The following is a 26097-nucleotide window of genomic DNA, read 5'->3' as shown; positions in this document are numbered from 1 at the left end:
TAGTAAATAACATCATCATCTATCTAGATGCTCAAGCCAGAAACATGGGAGTCGGCCAGGATTCATTCCTTGAATAAAGAATAACCAAACCATAAACAAGTCCTTTGATTTAATCTCTAATATGTCTCCATTTGACCTCTCTCCCCCGCTTCTGCTGCCATCCTTCTCCATTAGTCTGTGAACTACCTAGACACTGCACTGGCCTTCTAACTGGTTGTGTCTGACTATGTCTCATTCTCCCATTCATCCATTCCATTCCATTCTCCACAGAACTGCAAGAATGACCTTAAAATATAAAACACTCTTTTGCTGAAAACGCTTCTGTTGCTTTCTTTCTAATCATGGTCTGTAAGTGTCTCCATGATCTACATTCTTTGCCTCTCTGTATAACCTCATCTCTGCCACTCCTGGCTCACCATGTCGCAGCTGGGAGAGTTTTTAAACACAGCAGACTCTTTTCTGCCATCCCCAATCAGGACCTTTACCATTTTAGCCTCACTGCCTGGATTGTTCTTTAAATAGCTACATCTGTCTCATTGTTTAAAGATTATGTATTCAGAGAAGTCTTTCATGACCACCACCCCAAGTAGAGGAAGCTCCTGTTTTTCTTTTGAGCCCTTTTTGTTTTTCCTTTCGTGGGACTTAGCACAATCTGAATTATCTTCTGTATATGATACTCTACTTGGTTTGTTGACTCTGCTAGAATGAGCTTCGTAAAAGCAGGTACAACATCTCTTCGTAGTCACTGTTCTGTGTCTAGTCCCTAGAACAGTGAATGCTTAAAAAAGAAAAGAAGAAAAGGAGGAGAAAATAGAGCTTGCTTAAGAGCATTAATTAATGATCTAACTGGGACTAAAACTTTTAATCGCTGCTGATTTACTACTTTTTATGTTAATAATTAAGTTTTAATTTCTAAAATAAAACTTTTTTAAAGAATTTAACTCAAGTTATTCTGTATGTTGGAGAGCTGAAACAACTGATCTCAGCTATCCAAAAATGCATAGATGTTCCACATTGTGGCAATTCCATCAAAATACAGACTTACAGACTCCCAAAATTATATACAGTAATGTTAAAGACATATTAGGAAGCATTTGGGAAAAAACTTTGAAAATAGTTTCCAAACTTTTATAATTTTTCCTCTAAGTTTTCACTTAGGATAAAAGAAATGTAAGGGTTAATGGGGAAACTTTTATATTGCCATCTCAATTTTTTTTTTTCTTTTCTCATAGGAGCCTCATGGATGGGTTGTGGATTTGGTAAATAAGGTATATGACTTTTTGTTAATATTGTCATGTGGTATATTTTCAGTTTTCTAATGAGATGTCCTAGAGTTTGGTATGTAAAGCAAATGGCAGCTGCAGAGAATAATAAAAATGCTTTAAGGAGTGAATTTCATATTTTCTTCCTTTTTTTGTATGTACAATATTAGCAGGTAAACATCAGCTTTTGGACTTAGTACTATCTGCAGTATGCCACAGGAGCGGTAGAAGGATCGATGCAAGGCTTCTCTCAAGACCAATGTTACAGAGCACAGTGATAAAGTCGAATGTTAGCTTTAGTTCCTTGCTTAAATTATTAATATATAACGTTTTAAAATTAATTTGTGTAGTATAATACGATGACTGCAGTCAATAATTACTTAATTGTATATTTTAAAATAAAGAATGTAATTGGATTGTTTGTAACTCAAAGGATAAACGCTTGAGGGGATGGATACCCTGTTCTCCATGATGTGCTTATTTCACATCGCATGCCTGTATCAGAACATCTCATGTGCCCCATAAACATACACACCTACTATGTGCCGAATAAATTTTTCAAAATAAAACAATTAAAGGGAAAAATAAACTAAATTAATGTGTGCCTTTTTTCTTCTCAGTTTGGAGAATTAGGTGGATTTGCAGCAATCCAAGCCAAGCTCCATTCAGAAGATATAGAACTTGGGGTAAGTTAAACCACTGTCTGTGCCCAGTGTGGGAGTTCATTTCGTTTGAGTTGGTATACAGCCAGAGGACACGGTCTGGACATGCCAAGTTAAATGTCAAATTCAAGGTTTTCATCTTTAGAGGAGCAGATTCCACAGTCCTGATAACCAAAGAAATGTTTACTCCTAATTATAATCAAATTGCCATGTAGAGTTTTTTCCTCACTACTTTTTCTTTACCTATGGAGTTTTTCTCTTAATTTGTAATGGTTACATGAAATTATCTTGCTGTTTAAAGTTGGTTGCTATATATGGCAAGTATATATATGCATAGCAATTTTATGGCTCAGTTAAATGATTATATAAAATCAGAATTTACTTCATAGACTCAGGCACAAATAAAAATACTTTAACAGAATTGTTTAGTAAGCTTTTTGGTGTTACAAAAACTTTTAGATAACAAATGGCTGTAACATGGGAGCTTAGAATCATCAGGTGCAGTGTTTGTATCAACTTCATTTTCTCAAAACATAACCTCATAGTAAGGGGAATAACTAATCTTTAATTTTCAGATACTGTTGACCTGTTTGTTGCTGAGAGCACTTTATTCTTTTCTATAATTAATAATAATTCAATTAAAAACTATTACGTACTTGGCATAAATAAGACACTGCGCTATCTGCTGTAATTTGATAAACACAGAAAATAATGTGTTAAAATAACATACCCAAGTGTTACAGATTGTGCTTACAGTTGCAGTTATTTCTGTGAAACCATGACTAATCGATTCCTATTGGTCCCTCTCTGGGTGAAGGAAATAGCAATGGTCAAGGAGAGAGACTGATGGTGTAGTACTGTATTGACTCTTCCTTGCGACCTAGTGTTTATCCTAAAGATCAGATGTCTGCCAGATCAGAGACACTGATGCAGAAGCCTCCTCTTGCTTCCCTGGAAGTTAGTTAGGTTGTTGAACTGTCCTTGTGATCCCCATTGAATAGATCAAGTATGTTGGAAATGACTTTATTGGACTGACATCTTTATATCAATTGTTTCTATCCAGGAGTTTAGTTTCTCTAGTCTTATTCATGACTTGATCAAATCACTATTCAAACTTTTTTCTGATATATGAAAAGAGATTTGTTTAATTTTGACAGGAAAAAAATCTTCTCAAATGTATTTCTAATCTTCACTGTCTTTTTCCAGGCTGTCTCAGCACTGATTCAACCCTTGGGAGTGTGTGCAGAGTACCTCAATTCCTCCGTGGTACAGGTAAGATTAAACCATTTCACGTTACTTCTTATGATTGAAGACATGCAAACTGTAATAACTTCTTTTTATCAGGTTATTCAGAATGGTCTTTAATCCAGAGTAACTCCTTTTTTCACATTAGCTGTCCTTTTAATAAAAATGCCATCAGATAATAAAAATTATTGAATAATTTGAAGTATAGGAGACCTAACATTTGAGAAGTCTATTTACCTTTTCAGTTTATCATTTTATAAAATACAATTTTTATTTTTCATTTTATTATCTGTAAAGTAGGCAGCATATCCTTATTTGCTTCACAGGATTATTTAAGGATTTAATGCCATTATGTATTGAATCAGATTAGTATTTATGTATTAAATCAGCTAGGCTCACTTACTGGCTCAGTCGCTCACTTCTGAATATCAGCTTAACAGCACATCTTGTCTGATTTCCTGCCTGTGTAGGATTGTAAGTCAGCAGGTCATAGAACAGTCAAAGCTGCGAGTGTTCAGTTTTCCTAATGCTAAAAGCCTATTCTACTACCTTGTTTCCTTCATTTCAATTAACAAGTTTTACCGAGCAAAATGTCACGTTGAAATACTTCTATTTATTTATTTATTTTTATAAATAAGTCTATGCACCCTAAACTTTTATAGAGCTTTTACCAAATCACCGTAAATGGTTTTGAAAGCACGGTGTCCTTCTGGAGCAGTGTTTTTAAATGCACTGTTCCTTCTTTCCAACATCACATTTACTTAGGGCTGCTTTAATAAGGGAGATAGGATTTTTTTTTAGTAGGTTCTGGAAATTTCTGTTATTTCTTTTTTCTTTTTCTTTTTCTTTTTTTTTTTTGAGACGGAGTCTTGCTCTGTCCCCCAGGCTGGAGTGCAGTGGCGCGATCTCGGCTCACTGCAAGCTCCGCCTCCTGGGTTTCCGCCATTCTCCTGCCTCAGCCTCCTGAGTAGCTGGGACTGCAGGTGCCCGCCACCTCGCCCGGCTAGTTTTTTGTATTTTTAGTAGAGACGGGGTTTCACCGTGTTAGCCAGAGATGGTCTCAATCTCCTGACCTTGTGATCCACCCGCCTCGGCCTCCCCAAAGTGCCAGGATTATGGGCGTGAGCCACCGTGCCTGGCCAATCTCTGTTATTTCTAAATGTTAAATGCTTTCTTTAGATGTCAAGGTAATCCTGCAAGAGTTTTAGGTGAAATAGGATGGCGGTTTACATATTTCTCCATTCTGTATATTAAGCTCTTTAGAAACAGCTAATGTTCCTTCAGTTTATTAAGCATATAAATATAATCATTAATTTCATAGTTGAAACATGAAGACATAAAGAGACAAAGTGATTGGACTTTTTAATATTTTAATAATAAACATTAATAATTTAATAATCAGGGTCAGGATTGGGTTTTAAACGCATGCTCTTTACTCATGCCTTGCTCTCTGGAAGGGAATTTAGCATAAATACCCCAGCTGCTAACATTAAGGTCTTTAGAAATTCCAGATTTAATATATAAACAGAGTGTACTTTAAAAAGAACAAGAAGTGTATGAATTCCCAACCAAGCACATCTGACTTCATCTTTATTTTAATTATATCAAACCATCCAAAATTAAATTTCAGCAATAAATTCATACAGTACATGTTACTTACATAACAGTTGTCTCTACCACTTGCTACTTGTATGACTTCAGAAGACTCCTATTTAACTTGTGTGCCTCAATTTCCTAATTTGTAGAATGGCCATAATAGTAATAGCTATCTCAAGAGTTGGCAGTAAGGATTAAACAGCACATGCTGAAAAGAACACTATGACTCTCTTAACCGTAACAGCTCTCTCTCCTTCCTATACAATTGGCATTAAGTGTAAATGAAGAAATTCTATCTGGATAAATGCCTGATATCATTTTATCTCATTGCTAATGTATTCTTGGCTTTGACAGCCAAATATTGTTTATCTCTTTCTTCATCAGCTAAGTTTTAAATATTTTCTTACTTAGATGGAAGTGGTAATTTAGATGTATTAATAGCTAATACTTTACCATTCTCACATACTCTTTAGAGCTAGTTTTCTGGTTGTGTTACCATTCTGGAGCAGTGTATTGTATGAATCTCATCTATAGGCCTCATTCACATCAATAAGCAAAAGTCGTTCATATGACAGCATATTTTCCATGGTCTGTGTTTACATTCATTTTTAAAAATCAAACACAAAATATTTATTATAAAAACAGTGTTTTAGAAGTTAGACTGTGTGTCTTGAGTCACTCTTCAAAATTACCTTTATAAGATGGTAATGACAGAAATTGTACTTATATTGAAGAAACTGAGGCACCTAAGATTAAGCAGAATCAGTTAAGGGTTTATTTGGCAGTATTAGCTAGTTAGTAGCTGCTCTGATATGAAAATTTTTATCTTTTCATTGCACCCTCTCCTTTGCGAATTGTAGATGAAGAAGTATTCTCTCTCTACTTTTGGGACAGCTTCGGGAGTTCTTAATAACTGTAGCATTTTATTTCTACAGCCCATGCTAGACCCAGTCATTCTTACTACAATCCAGGATGTACGGAGCGTAGAAGAGAAAGACCTCAAAGACAAGGTAAACACTCTCTCCAGCCAGATACGCCCTAGTGCCAGTTAGTTCACAGAAGCAGAGCCAGGACTTAGCAGGGTTCACACACTTTGGATTCTGGTCACATGCATTCACATCAAATTAACTTTACATTTCCTAATTAAAAAGTACTGTTTCTGAAGCACCATTGGTTGTTGTTGCCTTAGTCAATAGAGTTAATACAGTGAGTAAGTTGTACCATTCAGAATTTTACTAACATGATTTTGATGGTATCACAGTTGGCGTAGAGGAAACTTTAAAATAATAGTGTTAAAACTTACCCAGAGTTGTTTAAAGCAATTTTACCATTTAAATTTAACATGATTTGTTTTGTCTAGCCTAAATTTTTCACAGGACCATTCCCTTTCCTTTACTGCTCACCTATGTGCTGTTTTGTTTCTAAGCAAAATGAAGTTAATTGGCTTTGTAAAATATCAGATACTGCCAGACCATTGTTACCCAGTATTCTTGTGTGTGTTATAAGAATTGGGATCAAAATGTTTTTACAGTTCCTTTTTTGTTTTTTGTTTTTATTCAATAAAAGAGATTAGTTAGCATCCCTGAGCTCTTGTCTGCCATTAAGTTACTTTGCATGCGCTTCCAACCGGATCTAGTGACAATTGTGGATGACCTTCGACTAGATATTCTACTGCGCATGCTGAAATCACCACATTTCAGTGCTAAGATGAATTCTCTCAAAGAAGTAAGTTTTGCATTTGTTTCTACAAGACTTAATGCGCAGATACTAAGTTCTACCAAAATGTATGCTTATTACTATAAAAATGTTGGGAAATATGAATAATTTATTGTAATCATATAAAAAGAGGTAACGATTCTGTATAAAACGTTGTGTATCATTGTTAGTAAAGACATCTTCTCTGTTACTTTCAAAATTTATGTCTGAAATATTTAAAATATGTAGTGTTTTTGTGACATTTCCTAGAATATAATCCCTTAGAATGTACAGTTTGAGACTTTTGCTGTAAGGGTACAGTTCATTTTGTTTTATTTCAGATGTAAGTTTACTTCAGTCTTCTAACTGGGGTTGGGACAAAAACAAAATGACTGCAACAGTGTTGGTCGAAGCAAAATGATGGAAATAATTTTCTGTAGCTTTCTGAACTTGCTATCATATCCACAGAAACAGCACAGTTGGTTTTGGTGTGTGACACATGGATCCAATGCAGTTCAGTTATAATTCAGTTATTTTTCCTTCAGTTTTGTATTGGTTAGGATTCTTGGCTACCAGTGAAAGAAAGTCATCTTGAACCATTTTAGGCCAAAAGAGGAGTTTATTGAAAAGAGACTGGATTATTTCACATGAATGAAGGGTTTACTAGCCAGACCAAGAAAGGGTGGGCACATGTGGGCAACAGAACAACTAAAATTTGCAACCTGACCACTGTCAGGATTCTGTCCAAGTCTCGTGCCTGCTTTTCATAGTATGTTGGCCTTACTCCCTCTCTACCTGCATTTGGCATTTTTCATATGGTAGAGATCAAGACAATGAATAGATCCCATGTTTTACATCCTGCGGTTCCCATCACCAGAGAGGGACTGACTTTCTGTATATGAAGTGTCTTCTTGACACTTCTGTATACTTTCCACATATAAAATTTGGAGGAAGTGCCTGGTTGAGGTATGGGTTAGATGTTCATCCCTGAGCCAATTAGCAATGGTCCAGGGAACGAGAGCTGTAAGAATGACTCCATGTTCCTTTTTTTTTTTTTAAGATGGAGTGGTGCTGTGTCACCCAGGCTGGAGTTCAGTGGCACAATCTTGGACCACTGCAACCTCCGCCTCACAAGTTCAAGCAATTCTCCTGCCTTAGCCTCCTGAGTGTTTGGGATTACAGGCACCCACCACTATGCCCAGCTAATTATTTGTATTTTTAGTAGAGACGGGGTTTCTCCATGTTGGCCAGGCTGGTCTCAAACTCCTGACCTCAAGTGATCCGCCCACCTTGGCCTCCCAAATTGCTGGGATTACAGGCGTGAGCCACCGTGCCTGGCCCTCCATGTTCTTTTTAAAGGGACATCACAAATGGTAGTCTGTTAACTTCTTATAACTGGCCTTTGATACATTTTGGCTAGTTATCGAAGCACATTGTAACATTGTAAAAATTATATACATATGAATATTTGATAATGTATATTAGACTCAGTCACAATAATCTTATCTTTTTAGGTAACCAAACTAATAGAAGATAGCACTTTATCCAAATCTGTGAAGAATGCTATAGATACGGACAGATTATTAGATTGGCTAGTTGAAAACTCAGTTCTGTCAATTGCACTAGAAGGTAAGTTGCTTCCAAAAAAAATAAAAATTACCTAACATAATTTAAATAGTATATCTTTGTATTAAAAAGTATACAAAATTGTTGCTTTGACTGTATTAGCCTTTAAATGATCTTATAGCAAGTTATTATTTTGAATTAATAGAATTGTATTTAGAGAGTCAGTGTTCACTATATCTGACTTTCTCATGTTTCTTCAATTAGGCAACATAGACCAAGCACAATATTGTGACCGTATAAAGGGAATTATTGAACTCTTGGGTAGTAAATTGTCGTTAGATGAGCTCACTAAAATTTGGAAGATACAGGTAGGTGGATCAGAATTATTTTTGCCTTTGCCTAACGTTTTTGAACTACAGGAGAGGGAGAAGGGTGGTGAGTGAGCAGGGAAACGGAATCTTTATCTTGCTTTAAACAGAGCAGCTGTACCTAACCCACTTTACAGTTTCAGGTTTTTATTAAGATTGTATGTATAAATCCACTTGCCACAAGAAGTTTCAAACTGCTGATCTAGTCTGGTCTTCTCATTTTTTAGATTAAAAAATTTTTTTAATTAAAATGTTAAAATTTTAAAAATTTTTTTAAATTACCTTTTTTTAGATTAAAAAATGAGAAGGTTATATAGCAGTTAGTGACAGAGCTAGGAATAGGTATGTGTCTTTGTTTATCAATGTAGTGTTCTTTTCATTATATTATTTTCATTAATAATTTTTTCCCATTTAGTCCCTATTAAATAAAGATGATAGATGAGTTTGTAGATCTCATCTTACTAGGACTGTCAAGAGGTGTGACAGAATCCAACATAGTCTTCAATTTCTCTTTTCTTCACTTTGGTCATAGTCCATTTTACTGGTTTTCCTAACTTTCCTGGCATTCCTCCTTGAGTCCCCTTTACTAACTTATTCGCTTCTACTTTGACTTTATTTGGTTTTTTCAAGCCTTAGTTCTTAGCCCCTTTCTCACTGTATTCATAAGTCAATTGCAGGCACTCCTGTGACTTTGACTGCATTTGTATGCTGTTGACTCTATGAATTATATCTCTAATTCAGATCTCTTCTTGGAGCTCCAGTGTAATATATCTAAATATGTAACACACGTTCCCATGCGTAGTGCGTTGGCATCTCAAATTCATTATTTCCAAACCTAGTCATTCTCCAGTCTATTTCATTAATGGTATTATTCTTCATCTAGTTGGTAAGCCAGAGAAAAACCTGCAGCACTTTTTGACTGTATCAACTTAGTCACTGTATCAGTCAAAATCTAGTCAGGAAGTAGAAATTGTGCTAGGTATATCAAACAAAGGGAATTGATTACAGGGGATTGTTTACAAAGGTGTTCCTAAGTAAGGTAGAGGAACAAAAAAGGAGAATGTTGGAGAAGCAAAAAGAAAGAAGGGGTATTAAGTTCACGGAAATGAAGCTGCTCTTGGAGGCGCTTTTACTTGAAGTGCTGGAACTGTCAGAGAGGTGCTACCGCCACCAAGGTTTCCAGAGTCCCTTGCTGCCACAGCCAGCATCTGCATCCACTCTGAGCCTAAGCCAGACGTACTTCATCCTGCCACTCATCTCCCAGTGCTTCTTCTCATTGGCAGAACATGATAGGAAGTTGGCTGGCAGAGGAGTTTGGGAAATGTAGTTGGCAGGCTCCCAGCCCAGCATTACAGAGCCGACTGTAAAAAGTCAGGTCCAGGAGTAAAAGAAAACAGTCCTGGGTCCCAAGATATTACTTCCCATGTCTTGACCTTGGTGGAATACACTCATATAATTTTGTTTTGCGAATATAAATTTTGAATCCACATAAGGTTGAAGATTCAGGTTGATGATTAGAGACCATGATTTATATATTGTATATTCCTACTACATTCAATGAATGACTCTATGTGCATAGTATATATTGAGAAAATTCTTAAGAAATTGAATCTTAAAATGTCCTCTTTCCTTTCAAGTCTCTCACACGATGAACAGTGAGGCGTAACAGTGACATAATTGAGGTTATAAAGTGAATTTAAACCTTAAGGTTGACAATAGGGTCTATAGCTCTGCAGCAAAGACTTACTGCCAATGGGATAAATAAACATTAATTGAAATCACAAAGTATCTATGAGTAAAATAAGAAATGAGGCAGGTAATACACTCAATTGGAACCTTCAGTATCATTTATAAAATGCCGAAAGTGAGTACATTTGTTTTATAATTCAATCTGTTTAAATCTTTTAGCAGTTGAAAATATTTTGTTCTTTTCTTGAAGTGAAATATGTCAGATTGAGAACTTGATTCTTGTGTGTGTGTGTGTGTGTGTGTTTTTCCATTGTCGGTTTAAAGAATTAATGCTGCTAGGAATTTAAATAAGGCCAGCTGATAACGATTAATAATGGTTGCTTCATATAGTCTTGCCAATATTATGCAAGTGGATGCTGATTAGACCAGAGTCGATTTATCTTTGTTATATTTTTGCTTCTGCTTCTGTAAATTGCTAGGGGGAAGACTTAGGTTGTTCCAAGTTCCACGACTTAACTTTTTGCCAATGTTTCCTTTTCCAGTCAGGACAATCATCTACCGTGATTGAGAACATTCATACTATTATTGCTGCAGCAGCTGTGAAATTTAATTCAGATCAGCTTAATCATTTGTTTGTTCTCATTCAGAAGGTATGTGTTCAGTCAGACATGCTTACTTTTAAATTTTCTTAAAATAAGCTCTTTTGTGGTCCTGAATACCCTTCCTCCCCACCAATTAGCAATGTTTAAGTGTACTTTTCTTACGTTATTAGTGTTTTTAGCTCAAGTTTAAAATTTCTGCATATTTTGCCAGTTTGATTGTGAAGCAATTCCTGTGTCTTTTCCATTCTACAGAGCTGGGAGACTGAGAGTGATAGAGTAAGACAGAAGCTATTGAGCCTGATTGGACGAATAGGCCGGGAAGCTCGCTTTGAGACCACTTCTGGAAAGGCAGGAGAATCAAATGGATTTTTCTAGCTACAAATGCTCAAAGCAGCTATTTGCGTATTGGCTGGCTGATTATATGTAATATTATTGTAGGTATTAGACGTACTCTGGGAACTGGCTCACCTTCCAACCCTGCCCAGTAGCCTTATTCAGCAGGCCTTGGAGGAGCACCTGACAATCCTTAGTGATGCGTATGCAGTGAAAGAAGCAATCAAGAGGAGCTACATCATCAAGTGCATAGAAGATATTAAGAGGGTTGGTTTCAGCTTTTATCTGATTTTGTTGTTAAAGTAACAGTATTCCCTGAGTAATTAGAGCCAAATAATTTTCCTCCCCTATTATGTAAATTAAACTAAATGCTGTATCTGGAAGCTCTTACCTTAAAGTACAAGATCAGGAAATTATAGGTATTGCTTTTACCAAGTCACTTATATTTCTCTTAAAATGAATTTTCAGCCTGGAGAATGGTCAGGTTTGGAAAAAAACAAGAAGGATGGATTCAAGGTAAGAATTTGCAGATGGAACCAACTAAAAGGTATACTAGTTTAATAATTTCCTTTAATAAATTACATCACAATTTTAAAATAATAGTATGTTTTAATGTTTCTTAATGTTCATATTCAAATTTGATGTCTAAAAATTTGTTTGTGAGTTATGCTTTATTAAAAGCTTGGGAGTTACTCCTAATGGGAAAACAAATCTAGGGTCACATTCAAAGAGTTAATTTTCTGAAATTAAAATTAAAATCTTCTAATTTTATGAAAAGTATATAAGAAGATTTTCAACTTAGTTTTTCTTTTTAAAATTAAATCTAAAGTATGCACAATTTTAATAAGTACAGTGGATTCTAAATAAATATTGTGCTTGTTTTTCTCCCATAAGGGAGAAATGGAGGAACAGTCATAGAATGAGAGAGAGAAAGGAAGGAGGTTCAGTCATCGATGGCACATAGTAGTGTTTCAGGTTCTTCATTTAGACATATTCCTAAAGTAATTCTATAGGCAAAGTCATTCAGTGAGTATCTGTTGCTGGGGCTTGATTTTAGAAGGCAGGGTTGGATAGTGACTTGTATAAGAGGGACTGGGACTGTAGGTTACTGTGAACTTCTGGACTTTCCTTGGAGGTGGTGGTTAGCAGATTGAGCGGTAATGATTGCAGCTCTCCAGTCCTTACGCCTCAAGCCTCTCCTCTGAGAGGGCTGATCACAGCGGCCAGCTCAGTGGACTGTGCTGCTGTTGTTGCAGCAGCACTAATTGGAGCAGTGTTGTCCTTTCACCTAGACCCTCAGGATGCCCAGACCAAACTTAAAGCCTAGCACTGGGAAGGCTTCCACTTTCTGATTTTCATTTTATTATTAACATAAGAAAAGTTTTGGTAGAATAACTAGTGGCTTAATAATTTCATTGGTAAAACACATTGTTTGACTTTTGTTAAGTATTTATTTAAAGGATCTTGGATACCGCCAACTAATTTTCATTGGTATATTAAGAGACTCTTAGCTCAATGGGCTTTTATTTCTTATGTTGTGTTTGATCATAAAGTTTAGTTGGGGGCATTGAAGAACTTTGTGTTTTGTATTTCTGACACTGAAATGTGACAAAGTGAATTTTCTACATGTAACCCAGCTTTAGAGATTTTAAAAGGTATTTGCAAACTGGAGCTGGTAATTCTCAGGTTATGAGGAATTTTTCTTTTAACTCAACAACATTGCTTTCTTTTCACTCAGATACAATTTGAATTTTCCCAGTTTCCTTAGCTCAGTGATTCAGATAATTTAGCAACCTCTCCTTATGATTACAATTCATCCATAGTTATTGAAGATGTTTAGAACCTTCAATAGTAATAGTAAGAGGAAAAGGGTATCCATAGAAAAATGGTCTTTTCTTCTCAGCAACAGACACGTTTCTTTGTATATAAAAGGTCAAAGCTGAGTGGACTTTTCCCTCCTCCAGGGAAGTGGCGTTATGAAACCAGAATATCCCTTCTGACCATTATTCCTTCCTTGTTACAGCTAAGCATTACTTAGCTTTTCTAGTCAGTTGCATCACTGCATCTTTATTGCTTCTCTTTGCAGTCATTTCATTTATGTCTGTTGTTTTATAACAAAACTCAAAAAGTAAAAGAATTTTTGGAGTTATTTAGTGAGACTTGAAAGTAATATTCTTTCTTTTTTATTTCCCCACTGCTCCCAGTAAAGAAATTCTGGTGTACCATTATTTCATTCTAAACAATAATATCTTGCCTTTTATATAGCACTTTTCAGTTTACTAAGTGCTTTCATGGACTTTTACAAAGTACACATTGCTGAAGGGGGGCAGTGGGAAGATCAAAGCCCCCTGGATATGGCTCCAGGCAGGGGGGTGAATTATTTACTTCCACTAAAGGTGTTTTTCTATGCTATGCCCTTTCCTGCCAGGCAGCAAGGTGGGCTGACTGGGGATTATGTCTCCCTGCCAGGCTACACAGAAACTAAGCAAAGGGTAAGACAAGATCACCCACTTCTTACTTCCCTCCCGCCCTCAGCTTCCTTTATTCCCCCAACTGATTCCCCTTCCCTCTGCTTTTGATATTTTTAAAATTCCCAAGTTCCACTGTTGTGTTCAGAAATTCTGACCTTGATTTCCTAACTTTATTTCTATAGATTCTGCAGGGTACCCTTGGCTCCCTTGGTCCTCTTTCCTTTGCTGCTTCTATACCTTCCACTGTCTACCCCAATCCTTCCCTCTTATTTCACTTCTTTTTTTCTTCAATTAAAAAGTTTAAATGTACTCATCCGAAAACAAATTACTAAACCAAAAAAAAAAAAACAAAACTCATTTTTCCTCAGTTAGTTGTATCTGCATATTCCTTAAGTTGTTTATCTTCAGGCCACCTACCACAGTGCCTGACAGGCTTTTAGCAAATGTTGGTTTCCTTCCTCTTACCTCCTCCCCTTCACCCTATGAGGACACCAAAAGCCTCACTTAGCCATAGCTGAGTTGCCTCTACTTAACAAAACACATAACCGAAAATAAAAGTAGCAAAATGTCCTCAGTACAGGTACTTTCACATGATGTGGTTAGTACAGGAGGAAATACTCTTAGAAATTGTCCTCCCAAGCAAAAATTTTTGCTGTGGTCCTAGACAAAAGGGTAGGTCTGGAAAAACAAGACAGAAGAGGAAGTGGGGATGTTCAACTTTGAGAAGAGAGAACTCAAGAAAATATGAAAGCTTTCTTTAAATACTTAGCGCATTGTCATAGAGAAGTTTCATTCAACTTACTTTTTATGTCTCCTAAGAAGTTATGCAGAAGCATGTTTCAGTATCAATGAACTTTTATGTGAGAACAGTCTGAAAACAGAATTCAGTCCCTTCTGAGGTAGTGAGTTCCTCATCATTGGAAATAGTAAGTCAGTCATTGTATAAAAAATGAATAAATATAATTTAGGCATAGGTTTGCAGGCTAAACCAATTGACCTCTAGGGCTTCATCTAATGTTGAGTCCAATTTAGACATCCCATTAGCTCCTACTTATGAAACCTCCACTCTGTGACATTATCAGATATCTTTGTTGAAATTGGAGAAGAGTAATTAAAATTTTTCTTATAACTTGTCACCACGTCATAGATAAGATGAAATAAATAACATCTTTCCTGTTTGCTAAACTTTAAAAGGGCTATATTAGAAATAATTCTTAAATTTTAATTTTATGGACTTTTTCTTTGAATTTTATTGTATAACAAGTTACCTTCAAAGGATAATTTTCAATATTAAATAGAAATAGTGTTACCATAATTGACTTAATTGGCCATCATGATACTTTTTAATATATTTGCTTATTGTTGAAGAGTTCATATTTATGTCCCAATTTTGTAATCCTTTTGGGAAGGTATCTGTTTGGATATGAACCTTACAGTTTTTATTACTGTCATTTTGCAACGTGTAGCAAGAAATAGTCTAGCTGGTCTCACTACGTAGTTGGCCTTTAATATATACCTTATTTCTGTGATTCCAAGATGCCAGTGATTGCAGCCTGCATCTCAGATTTAATAAGCTTGCAAAGAAGAAAAAAAGAAACTGTCCATTTTGCAGTTATGGACCATTGGTTTAGATTCTTAATGAGAGGTTGAGCCTAAGCCTTTTTTTGAACAATTATGAACAGCTTCATGGGAGCACACTGCTTTGCATTGTATGTAGTAATGCTTTGGACCTTTCTGAAATCTTTAAGATTGGCTGTATAATTTTGAGGCATGTTATGAATATGGAGTTTGGTGTGCTTGTTCTATTTTGTAAAACTCAAGATGCTTTTTTTCATGATTGAGTTATGTACACTAAAAGTTAAACACCATCTCTTGAAATAAGGTGCAGCTTAGGACAGAGAGATATTTAGTGTTGAGTGGTACAGCCCTTCACAGGGTATAAGTCTGTCATGCCAACTTCTCCTGGCTTTGGAAAATGCTTTAGTGTGAGACCACTGTTTTCTTTTATTTTAATTATGTTGATGGACACAACTGGTTAGTTAGTGCTGCATTATAGTGTAATATTTTTTATAACATTTAAGTAACATATTAGTGATCCAAATTTAAGTGAGAAAGCCATTCTTGTTTGGTACTACCTATACCAGGTAACAACTAAAATGACAGGTAGATGAACAAATACCTTTTGTGTCCAGCTAAGTTTGCACATACTCAGGTAAGCACAGCTATATAAAAACTTACTCCCCTGTGCCTAGTGGCTAGTGAGTTTCTTTTGACATAATTGTCTAATGTGTCAATTTCAGAAATGTTAAAATATATGAAATCTTTGTCTTAGAATCTAGGAAATATGGTATTTGCTGATTGAGGATTGGCTGATCTCTATGAGGCAAGGAAAAAACTATTGTGTGACAATAACACATTTACATATTCAATAGTGAGATGTTTCTCTACAAAGACAACAAAAGTGTATTTCCCCTCCACAAGGGTCTTCATCTTATACTAAGGTTCAATAGAACAAGGAGGCTTTAAAACAAAAAATTCAGCCTCTGAAGAATGCTGAGGAGTTAAGTTTTTACTCAGCTTTTTGGTTAGAGATTTAATAGTCATGTTTTAACTGAAATTCTTACCAATTTTGAAATTTCATAGTTTGAAAGATGCTATTTATTAAAAAGTAGTTGTCTTTATAAAGAGTATTACACGAACAGTAGACTTTTTAGATCTGTACTATGATGATCTGGATTGTCATATACCAGTTTCAGAAATAATATATTTGAAAGTGTTTTGAAAAATGTACAGTGTAAGTGTAAAATGTCTGTAATAATAAAAGTAGAATTACCTCTTATGAAAATGTTTTAACTAGGAAATACAGATTATGAATATTTTCTTTAATATTTAGACCACTATTGGTGTCTTGATCATGTCATTGGTATCTTAATCATATAATCATAGAAAGCAATATTCTTACTCCATTTTACTTACCATGCAGTTCAGTATTATCCAAGTTAAGCTTTGGCCATCAGTTTATTTTGTGTCAACATGACTTAGCAGCCTGTGCTACTTAATCTGTCCTCTGAAGTTGCTAATTCCTTGTCTGTTTTTTGCTGATGTACCCCTGTACATTTACTGTCACTTCACATCCACTCCTGTTTGCAGTTCTTGGCTTTAGGAAATTGCATGCAGATTAAGAAGTTGAAGACTGAATTATGAGTGCATGGAGATAAGCTCTAAATGGTCAATATAAAGAGTAAAATAATAAAATGTGTAACAAACCTGATTGACTTGGAAATTTTGTATAGCTAATAAATGAATCTCCTGTTTATTTCTAAATTTAATTAATGTAACTTCTTTTTAACTCTAGTCATCTCAGCTTAATAATCCTCAGTTTGTATGGGTGGTACCAGCTTTACGTCAGCTCCATGAAATTACTCGCTCATTCATAAAACAAACTTATCAAAAGCAAGACAAGGTAAGGGTATAGCTATTTTTTATTATTATACAGTTACTGGCATAACTTTTATAATAACAAAATATGGCTAAAATTGCTGAGTTTATAGTCCCTATCTTTATGTTTATTAATGTAATTCACTTACATCATTTAATAATCTTGAGTTTAAGCATCATTCTGCTTTCATTTCTGTGGAGCTTTTTTTTTTTGGTATCTCCTTAACTCATTTTCTTTTTATTTGCTTAATTTTGAAACAGTTAAACCAGTTTTTTAAAGTTAGAATGGCATTTTAAAAATTGGTTTGAAAAGATTAAAAAGCTTGTTGCTTGTTTTGTATCATAAAAAGATTAGTTTGCTTAAAGTACTAGAGTTTCCTCAGTATATAAACATGGGAAGAACGATCCAGAAAAGTATACAGGAAGTGAAATAGTTATTTTTAAATAACTTTAAACTTTTAAATAACTTTTAAATAGCTTTAAAAAAAAAGGAATATTTTTTAGATGGAAAATGTTAGTAGTTTATTAATTTTCTAGTAAATGTACATACCAGATTGATTTTGTTTACTTTTGTGTAGGAAATATGAATGAGGAAATTCTTATGTTTGCTTTGTCTCATCTAGGACTACATATTTAAATAGCAGCTTGTATTAAACCAACAAAATAACTGCAAATTCTCATTACCACTTTTCTTTTTGTTATTTTCGCCAAGAGCATTATTCAAGACTTGAAGAAAAATTTTGAAATAGTGAAATTGGTAACGGGAAGTTTGATCGCTTGTCATCGGCTTGCAGCTGCTGTGGCCGGGCCTGGAGGCTTAAGTAGCTCTACACTAGTGGATGGCCGGTACACTTACCGGGAGGTATCAGGCCTTGTGTTTTTGCTTCGTGATTTACAACATTCATTGGACCTTTTTATACTTTCACTATAAAAAGAATTTTTGTTAGCTGTAACTATAAAGAGGTTGTGTGAGGTATCTTTGTAGTGATGAAACAGTTTTGTATCTTGATGTTTGTGAATTATCTTTCATATGATGAAGGAATAAACATCTTTTTCTTTGTTTTTGATCTGAAATAATAATTGCTAATTCAGTGGATAATGGGTTTTGTTTTTCAAATCAGTTGATTAGCAATATTATAGTTCTTTAAAAAATTAGGAAAAAATTTGTTTTTTCCTAATTGTGAAATTAGGAAAGTTGTGAGTTTGTAGTGTTTTACTCTGAGATTGCTGAAATTACATTTTATTGACGTCCAAAATCAACCGAATTTCTAATAGACTTGAGATAGATAGCTGCTATTACATTGTACTATCAACTTGTAAACAGAATTCTAATATTTACTTTACCCTAAATTATATGAAAAAGGATTAAGTAAAACTGTTGTTAAAACTTAAGAGTTTTGTTTTGTTTTAATGTTGCTTTTAGGAATGAATGCCTGGAGTTAACTAATTAGCGTTATTTCTTTTTGCAGTATTTAGAAGCACATCTAAAATTTCTGGCGTTTTTCTTGCAAGAAGCTACTCTGTATCTGGGCTGGAATCGTGCCAAGGAGATCTGGGAGTGTCTTGTAACTGGCCAGGATGTTTGTGAATTAGATAGAGAGGTAAGAAGATGGTAGTGTGGATAAAGTAAGGCAGAAATATTTAAATATTTCACTTTTTCTGAAAAGTGTTTTCACATCTTCTAAACACTTTTCAGTTTATATAAGCATAAATAGTATGGGCCAAGAACTGTAAGTGCTGAAAAAATGTTTTATATAACATGTATTCATGATAAAAATAAATGTATGAGTTCTTTGGTAATTTTGATACCATTCTGGATAAAATACCAAGTTTAACCAAATGAGTATAAAGAATTCTAGATATATTTAAGTTTTTTCCCCTCCATATGAAACTAATTTTAAATTATCAACAGAAAACTTTGAGTTCCTATAATGATGTTGCACCCCAAAAACAGTAAAGAAGAATTGGTACCTGGCCAAATTTTTTTAAAACTATAATTAAACAGCCAAAGATAGATTAAATCAGGAACAAAACACCTGTCTTGATGTTTTCTAACAGTGAATTTCATTTTCCTCATCTTATTTGACAGAATAATATTAACTACTTCCTAGACTTGTCGAAAGGCTTCACTATTGTGATAGTGCCTGGCGTAAGCAGGCAATAAATGTTGATGGAAAAACCCAAGTATAAAATCCAGTGAAAAGTATGAGTAGATGTTTTCATTATCTAGAGGAAAGATTGCTAGTAACTGCTTCATTTAATTTCAGAATTCCAAGCATTTTAGCTTTGGTATTTTGACAATATAAACATTTGAAGTATTAAAATAATTTATCTTTACTTTTCCAGTTTGGAATATGTATGTGCCTGAAATGGATCTTAGTTACAGGGTAATATTTGTCTTATTCCACAGATGTGTTTTGAATGGTTTACAAAAGGGCAGCATGATCTCGAGAGTGATGTTCAGCAACAGCTCTTCAAGGAGAAAATTCTTAAATTGGAGTCATATGAAATCACTATGAATGGTAGGAAAGAACTTAAGATCATTTTTTTTCAGTACTTTTAAGTAAGAAGTGTTATTCTTTCCTTTACTTTTAATCCTCCTTCCCAGAAGCAACTAAACAGGAATATCATTCTAGAATTTTTCATGTACATACAAAGACATATTTAGTACTCAAATTCCTTTTTACATGAATGGTATCTTATAATTAGTTTTTAAATCATATGGCCTGCTAGGTCAAATTGCCAAATTGTCTTTTTAAAATTTCTTAGTACAAAAGGATCCATTAAGGTAAAAACGTATCAAAGTATAGAAATCCTCCTTTCAGGTGTTTCTTTTCGTTGAATTTTTAAATTGAGATATAATTTGCATACCATAAAACTCACTTTTTAAAGTGTACAAATGGTGGCTTTTAGTATATTCACAAAATTATGTGACCTTCACTCTGTTCCAATCCGAGAACATTTTCATCACCCCAAAAATAAACCTATACCCATTAACAGTCACTTTCCATTCATTTTATCCAGCCTCTAATCTATCTTCTGTCTTTATGGATTAGCCTAATCAGAACATTTTATATGAGTGGAATCATACACTGTGATCTGTTGTCTCTGACTTTTTTCATTGTATTAAGGCATAATGTTTTCAGGGTTCGCCCAGGTTATGGCATGTATCAGCACTTCGTTCCATTTTATGGCTTTATAATATTCCACTGTGTGGGTGTACCATATTTTATTTATCCACTCATGAGCTAATGAACATTTTGATTATTGCCCCTTTTTGGGTATTATGGTTAATACTGCTGTAAACATTCATGTACAAGTTTTTCTGTGGGTATTAGTTTGCATTTCTCTTGGATGTATATCTAGAAGTCAGATTGTTGTGATATGTAATTAACCTTTGAGGAACTGCCTGTTTTGCAAAGTGCCACACTATTTTGTAATTTCGTAATCCCACCAGCAATATATGAGGGTTCCAATTTCTTCACATCCTCACCAATACTTGTTATTATCTGCCTTTCTTTATTTTAGACATCCTAATGGGTATAAAGTGGTATCAGAATTTAATGGGTGTTTTTTTTATTTGTTTGTTTGAGATGGAGTCTTGCTGTGTCGTCCAGGCTGGAGTGCAGTGGCATGATCTTGGCTCCACCTCCCAGGTTCATGTGATTCTCCTGCCTCAGCGTCCCAAGTAGCTGGGATTATAGGCACATGCCACCACACCTGGCTAATGTTTGTATTTTTAGTAGAGGCAGGGTTTTACCATGTTGGTCAGGCTGGTCTCAAACTCCTGACCTCAGATGATCTGCCTGCCTCAGCCTCCCAAAGTGCTGAGATTACAGACTTGAGCCACCACGCCCGGCCAAATCTAATGGTTTTAATGTGCGGTTCTCTGGTGACTAATTATATTAAGCATCTATTTATATGTGCTTATTGGCCATTTGTTTATATTCTTTAGAGAAATCTTAAAATCTTTTGCCCATTTTAAAATGGGTTTGTCTTTTAATTGTTGAGTTGTAAGAGTTCTTTATGTATTCTGGATACTAGCTCCTTATCAGATAGTTGATTTGCAAGTATTTTCTTCTATTATGTGAGTTGTCTTTTCACTTCCTTGTTAGTGTCATTTGAAGCACTTAATTTTGATTATATCCGATTTACTAATATTTTCTTTTGTTGCTTCTGCTTTGGTACCATATCTAAGAAACCAATGCCAAGAGTCTTATGGTTTTAGTTCTTGATCCACTTTGAGTCTTTTCATTGATTATCTGTGTTACCTAGAGTACATGAATTTATTTGGCATTTTATAATTACAGGTTTTAACTTATTTAAAACTTTTTTTGAAAATGTGAATCTTTGTGATCATCGATTGAAAAGACAAGGAGCTCAGTTGGTAAGTGTGTTATTCTCAAATCTAGAGAGTTTGGATAATCTACTATAACTTGATATTCAGCAAAACAAAAACAAACGAAAAAAAAGTGTTGAGAGATAACATGGATTTTTTTTTTTTAAAGAACAGCATCTCCTTGACTGCCAGTTTCTACCTTGATGACAGAGCTTCTCCTAGAGTGTAAGGGAGGCTCCTACCTGCACTACCATGCCTCACCAGCTACCTGGGAGGACACCAGTCCCTCCTCACATCTCTCTGTTTCTGGCTGATCTAGGGACAGCCAGTGGCCTCCTGTGGCTACATGAATGCAGAGCAGGGATAGTTCACCTAAGCTTCCAACTCCTCAGATCCAGCAATTCACATGTACCTAAAAAAGCAAGCGCAGTCTTCGTCCTGGGATCACAATGGCAGGGATTTGGGGAGAAAAATTCAGGAATAGACAGGCAGGAAAACTAGGATGTACAGCTTATGTTTATATTTACACATACCCCTTTGGGGGAAAAGAAAAAAAGGCTTATTAACTCTTTTTCTACGTCCTTTTTATTCAAGACATGACTTCCTGGGTGGTAAGAGTTTTTACCAGATCTTACAAGCTCTGGGTCCTGCTGTTGCCTACTGAGCTTTAGAAAGACCAGATTGAGCCCCAAGAATTAGTGACCACTCCTGGCTTGACTGTGTTTCCTTTTGAAGAAAAGCTCTTGAAAATGGTGCCCATCTCACTCCTCCTCTATTTCTGCTTCAGTAGCCTGTCGGGCTGTGTGTCCAGTTTGGGTCTAGGGATGTCTGAAGAGATATCTCCATACCTATCCTGGTTCCCATGGAATTTGCCCAGTGCTTCTGTGGTTGGTTGCTTTTTAAAGTTCCACATCAGTATAATATTATTTTCATATAGCTGAGGTTTTGCAGCCTTAATTCGTATTGAACTGAAGAAGTGTGGACTCGTGATGTAACAAAATAATTGTTTGTGGTTTTGTAATTTTGTGATCCTGATATGCTTTATAATTTTTCTTCTTTTGAACAGTATGTAGAAAAGCTGGAATTGATAGGAATGGATTTCATTTGGAAAATAGCCATGGAATCACCTGATGAAGAAATTGCTAATGAAGCTATTCAGCTAATCATAAACTATAGTTACATTAATCTAAATCCTAGATTAAAGAAGGTAGGTATCTAAGGAAAGAAGTTACCCAAACACAAGAAAGCAGAAAATTATATATATATTTTAGTGATAAGCTGTGATCCTTGGCATGACCAAAAATTGGCTTATTTTAATATTTTGTGCTGAATAATGATTACAACTAAATGTCAAGGACTAATTGTAATTTCCATATACTCTTTCAGGATTCAGTATCTTTACATAAGAAATTCATTGCTGATTGCTACACAAGATTAGAAGTGAGTAGCAAATTTTATTTAACCTCTCTTTGAGGTAAATTTTTTTTTCTTTTGTAATTTTATCTTTTTAGATAATTTATAATGTTGATGTTTGTGGCTGGATCCTATTGAAGAATTTATCAATAGTACCATATTGTGGCATAGGGAACAGATGTTTGCCCAATATATAAGTGTACTTTATAGGAAATCTTTCTCCCTCTCATCAGCTGTTTTCCCCACTCCATCCACCTTCCTCCCCTTTTGGAGTATAGGAACTATCTTCAGAAAATAGGTCGTCTATACATTCCATGTTTGTAATAGAATCTTTTTCTCTTTTTTCTTTTTCTGTTCAGGAATTTTATACAAGCACTGCTTCTTTTCTTTTTTTTTTTTTTACTTTATGTTTCACCTAGTTATACCATAAATGTTATTAAAGGCCACAGCAGGACAGTTAGTAGTAGGTGGTATCGGTTGTCTTTGTCCATTAGAAGCCTGCTGTGTAATGCTACCTCACATGTATCTCTTTTATTTGTAGCATGACGGTTAAAGCATTAAACATTCATATTCAGTTGATATGCTTAAGTTTCATATCTAATCAAAAATATTCCAAAAGCCTAAAATGCTACTGCCTCCCAACTCCAATAAGTTAAACTTTCTGATGATAAGTATGTGCTAGAATATGTACAGTATTTCCCTAATTGTGACTTCTATCCAAATATGTCATTATAAAAAAATATTCAAGTATTCAAATACCCTTTATGAGGTCCCATGTAAGTATTAACATATGTATGTAGGGCCCTAGTTCTCAGCTGGAGCTTATTTTGCCTCTGGGAGTGATTTGGTAATATCTGGAGACATTTTTGGTTGTCACAACTAGAAGCATCCTACTGGTCCCTAGGTAGGTAGAGGCCAGGGATCCTGTTAAACATCTGGCAATGAATGCCCAGGCCAGCCCTCTGCAACAGCAAATTATCCTGTCCAGAATGTCATTAGCGTCCAGGTTGAGAAACCCTGATAAAGAATGATTGTTTGGTATCTTTTAGGCAGCCAGTTCAGCACTTGGTGGCCCCACTCTAACACATGCTGTGACCAGAGCAACAAAAATGCTTACAGCAACTGCCATGCCAACTGTAGCAACCTCAGTTCAGTCTCCTTATAGGTAAGTGATCAGAAGTGAAAAATACACAACACACATATGTCAGTTTTCTTAAATGGTATTTTTTATGTAGGTTTCTGAATTATTGATTTCCTCATTTTGTATCATAATTTTTGCAAGCTGTCATAATCCTGAGAATTACATGTTCCCCATCATACACCCCTGAATCTGTGTCTCTTTGGAAGTTCTCTGTGTAGGTCATCACCAGAGCCACCCAAGTACTGCCCTGTGCCTACCCTTCTACCTGGTGGACAAGTCTTCTTGTTTTAGTTTTTATTTGATTCATTTTACTTTTATTCTATGTAGTATGAATAACTTACTGTTTAGAATGGAATACACATACATTGTATGAAGATTAATTTTTTCAAGTTTAAAATATTTACTTAGGCTTTTCTCCTTGAATACTCAAGCTCAGAACATTAATAGGGTAAGCAGAATGAAGTGGAAGATGATTAATTAAAATTATGCATTATAGTATAATCATAAAATATTCAAATAATAAAAGTATTTTTCAAAATAATTTTTAGTGAGAACTTTATCCCCCAATGTTTGTGTTAAAACTTTAAACTGACATTGTCTCTTTTTTTTTTTTGTACAATGTCTCTTAATCTATTACACTGCTGTTTTTTGAGTTTTCAGTTATTATTGATGAAATCTTTTTTTTTTTTTGAGGCGGAGTCTTGCTCTGTCGCCCAGGCTGGAGTGCAGTGGCGCGATCTCGGCTCACTGCAAGCTCCGCCTCCCGGATTCACGCCATTCTCCTGCCTCAGCCTCCCATGTAGCTGGGACTACAGGCGCCCGCCACCACGCCCGGCTAATTTTTTTTTTTTTTTTTGTATTTTTAGTAGAGACAGGTTTCACCGTGTTAGCCAGGATGGTCTCGACCTCGTGATCCACCCGTCTCGGCCTCCCAAAGTGCTGGGGTTACAGGCGTGAGCCACCGTGCCCAGCCATGTTGATGAAATCTTGAGTTTAGCATCTGCTGTAGTTCTTTGATGTCAGAGAACTACAGCAGACGCTAAACTCAGATTTCATGAATAGGGGGTATAGGAGAAACTGCATAATTTGGAACGTTATATGGAAGTAACTAAAATACTTTTGTGGGTTTCTTATGAGCCTCTACTGGTAAGCAGCACCACGTCATTGTTTCCCAGAACACTGGCGAGTGCTCTGGGAAGGGCTTGCTCTCCGTACCTCACTCTGCTGCTGCCCTCTAGTGATGGGTACTCATAGAGTCTGTCTCTACTCTAGAGTGACTATTCTTATTCACAACTGAATAAGGGTATTCCTTTGCTTGTTAAAGCCTTCCTTTAAAAAGGGGAATCAAGGCAGTGAGTCCTTTCCCCCATTCTTCTTTTTCTTTTTCTTTTTCTTTTTCTTTTTTTTTTGAGACGGAGTCTCGCTTTGTCGCCCAGGCTGGAGTGCAGTGGCGCAATCTGGGCTCACTGTAAGCTCCGCCTCCCGGGTTCACACCATTCTCCTACCTCAGCCTCCCGAGTAGCTGGGACTACAGGCGCCCGGCACCACGCCCGGCTAATTTTTTGTATTTTTAGTAGAGACGGAGTTTCACCGTGTTAGCCAGGATGGTCTCGATCTCCTAACCTGGTGATCCGCCCGCCTCAGCCTTCCAAAGTGCTGGGATTACAGGCTTGTGCCACTGCTCCCAGCCCATTCTTCTTTTTAAAAATGACTTGAGTACTGTGTCACTATACTTCGTTAATATGAAGGAAGCCAATAAACTCAGACTTCATTTTTAAATGGCAGAAGTAATGATAGATTCAACTCATGATAAGAACACTAACATGACTTGCACATTCCTACATTCTTGGAATTATATCTCAAATAGACTTTCATTTAAAATGTATATTAAGAATTCCCAATTACATGTTTGTAAGATGTAGTCCATCTCTATGACTCAGTTCCTTAATAGTTTATTTATCTGATAAATTAGAATGTAAGTGTATTTTATGTGCTTTTGGGTTAGGATGTCCAAACTCCTACTTCTTTTTTTTTTTTTTTTTTTTGAGACGGAGTCTCGCTGTGCTCCCAGGCTGGAGTGCAGTGGCGTGATCTCGGCTCACTGCAAGCTCTGCCTCCCGGGTTCACGCCATTCTCCCGCCTCAGCCTCCCAAGTAGCTGAGACTACAGGCGCCCGCCACCACGCCCGGCTAGTTTTTTGTATTTTTAGTAGAGACGGGGTTTCACCATGTTAGCCAGGATAGTCTCGATCTCCTGACCTCGTGATCCACCCGCCTC

General features: G+C 35.7%; 1 protein-coding gene across 6 annotated transcripts in view; it reads left to right on the top strand.

Moving 5' to 3' along the window:
• USP24 (ubiquitin specific peptidase 24) overlaps window positions 1-26097 on the top strand; it is a 144901-nt gene that overhangs the window by 47392 nt on the left and 71412 nt on the right. For all 6 annotated transcript variants that reach the window (XM_021941983.2, XM_003891948.4, XM_009209201.4 and 3 more), the window contains 19 exons: window positions 1233-1268; window positions 1883-1948; window positions 3131-3196; window positions 5701-5775; window positions 6332-6490; window positions 7975-8089; window positions 8291-8394; window positions 10626-10733; window positions 10938-11033; window positions 11124-11285; window positions 11487-11534; window positions 16845-16952; window positions 17640-17789; window positions 18397-18528; window positions 19338-19449; window positions 21238-21314; window positions 22333-22473; window positions 22653-22706; window positions 23729-23844. In XM_021941983.2, the coding sequence (XP_021797675.1) occupies window positions 1233-1268; window positions 1883-1948; window positions 3131-3196; window positions 5701-5775; window positions 6332-6490; window positions 7975-8089; window positions 8291-8394; window positions 10626-10733; window positions 10938-11033; window positions 11124-11285; window positions 11487-11534; window positions 16845-16952; window positions 17640-17789; window positions 18397-18528; window positions 19338-19449; window positions 21238-21314; window positions 22333-22473; window positions 22653-22706; window positions 23729-23844 (1925 nt within the window). The remainder of the gene's footprint in view (window positions 1-1232; window positions 1269-1882; window positions 1949-3130; window positions 3197-5700; window positions 5776-6331; window positions 6491-7974; window positions 8090-8290; window positions 8395-10625; window positions 10734-10937; window positions 11034-11123; window positions 11286-11486; window positions 11535-16844; window positions 16953-17639; window positions 17790-18396; window positions 18529-19337; window positions 19450-21237; window positions 21315-22332; window positions 22474-22652; window positions 22707-23728; window positions 23845-26097) is intronic.

Source organism: Papio anubis, chromosome 1 (genome assembly GCF_008728515.1).
Source record: "Papio anubis isolate 15944 chromosome 1, Panubis1.0, whole genome shotgun sequence".
In the NCBI taxonomy this organism is placed as follows: domain Eukaryota; kingdom Metazoa; phylum Chordata; class Mammalia; order Primates; family Cercopithecidae; genus Papio; species Papio anubis.
Note: the sequence above shows the minus strand (reverse complement) of the source record. Positions and strands in the feature narration are given on the sequence as shown.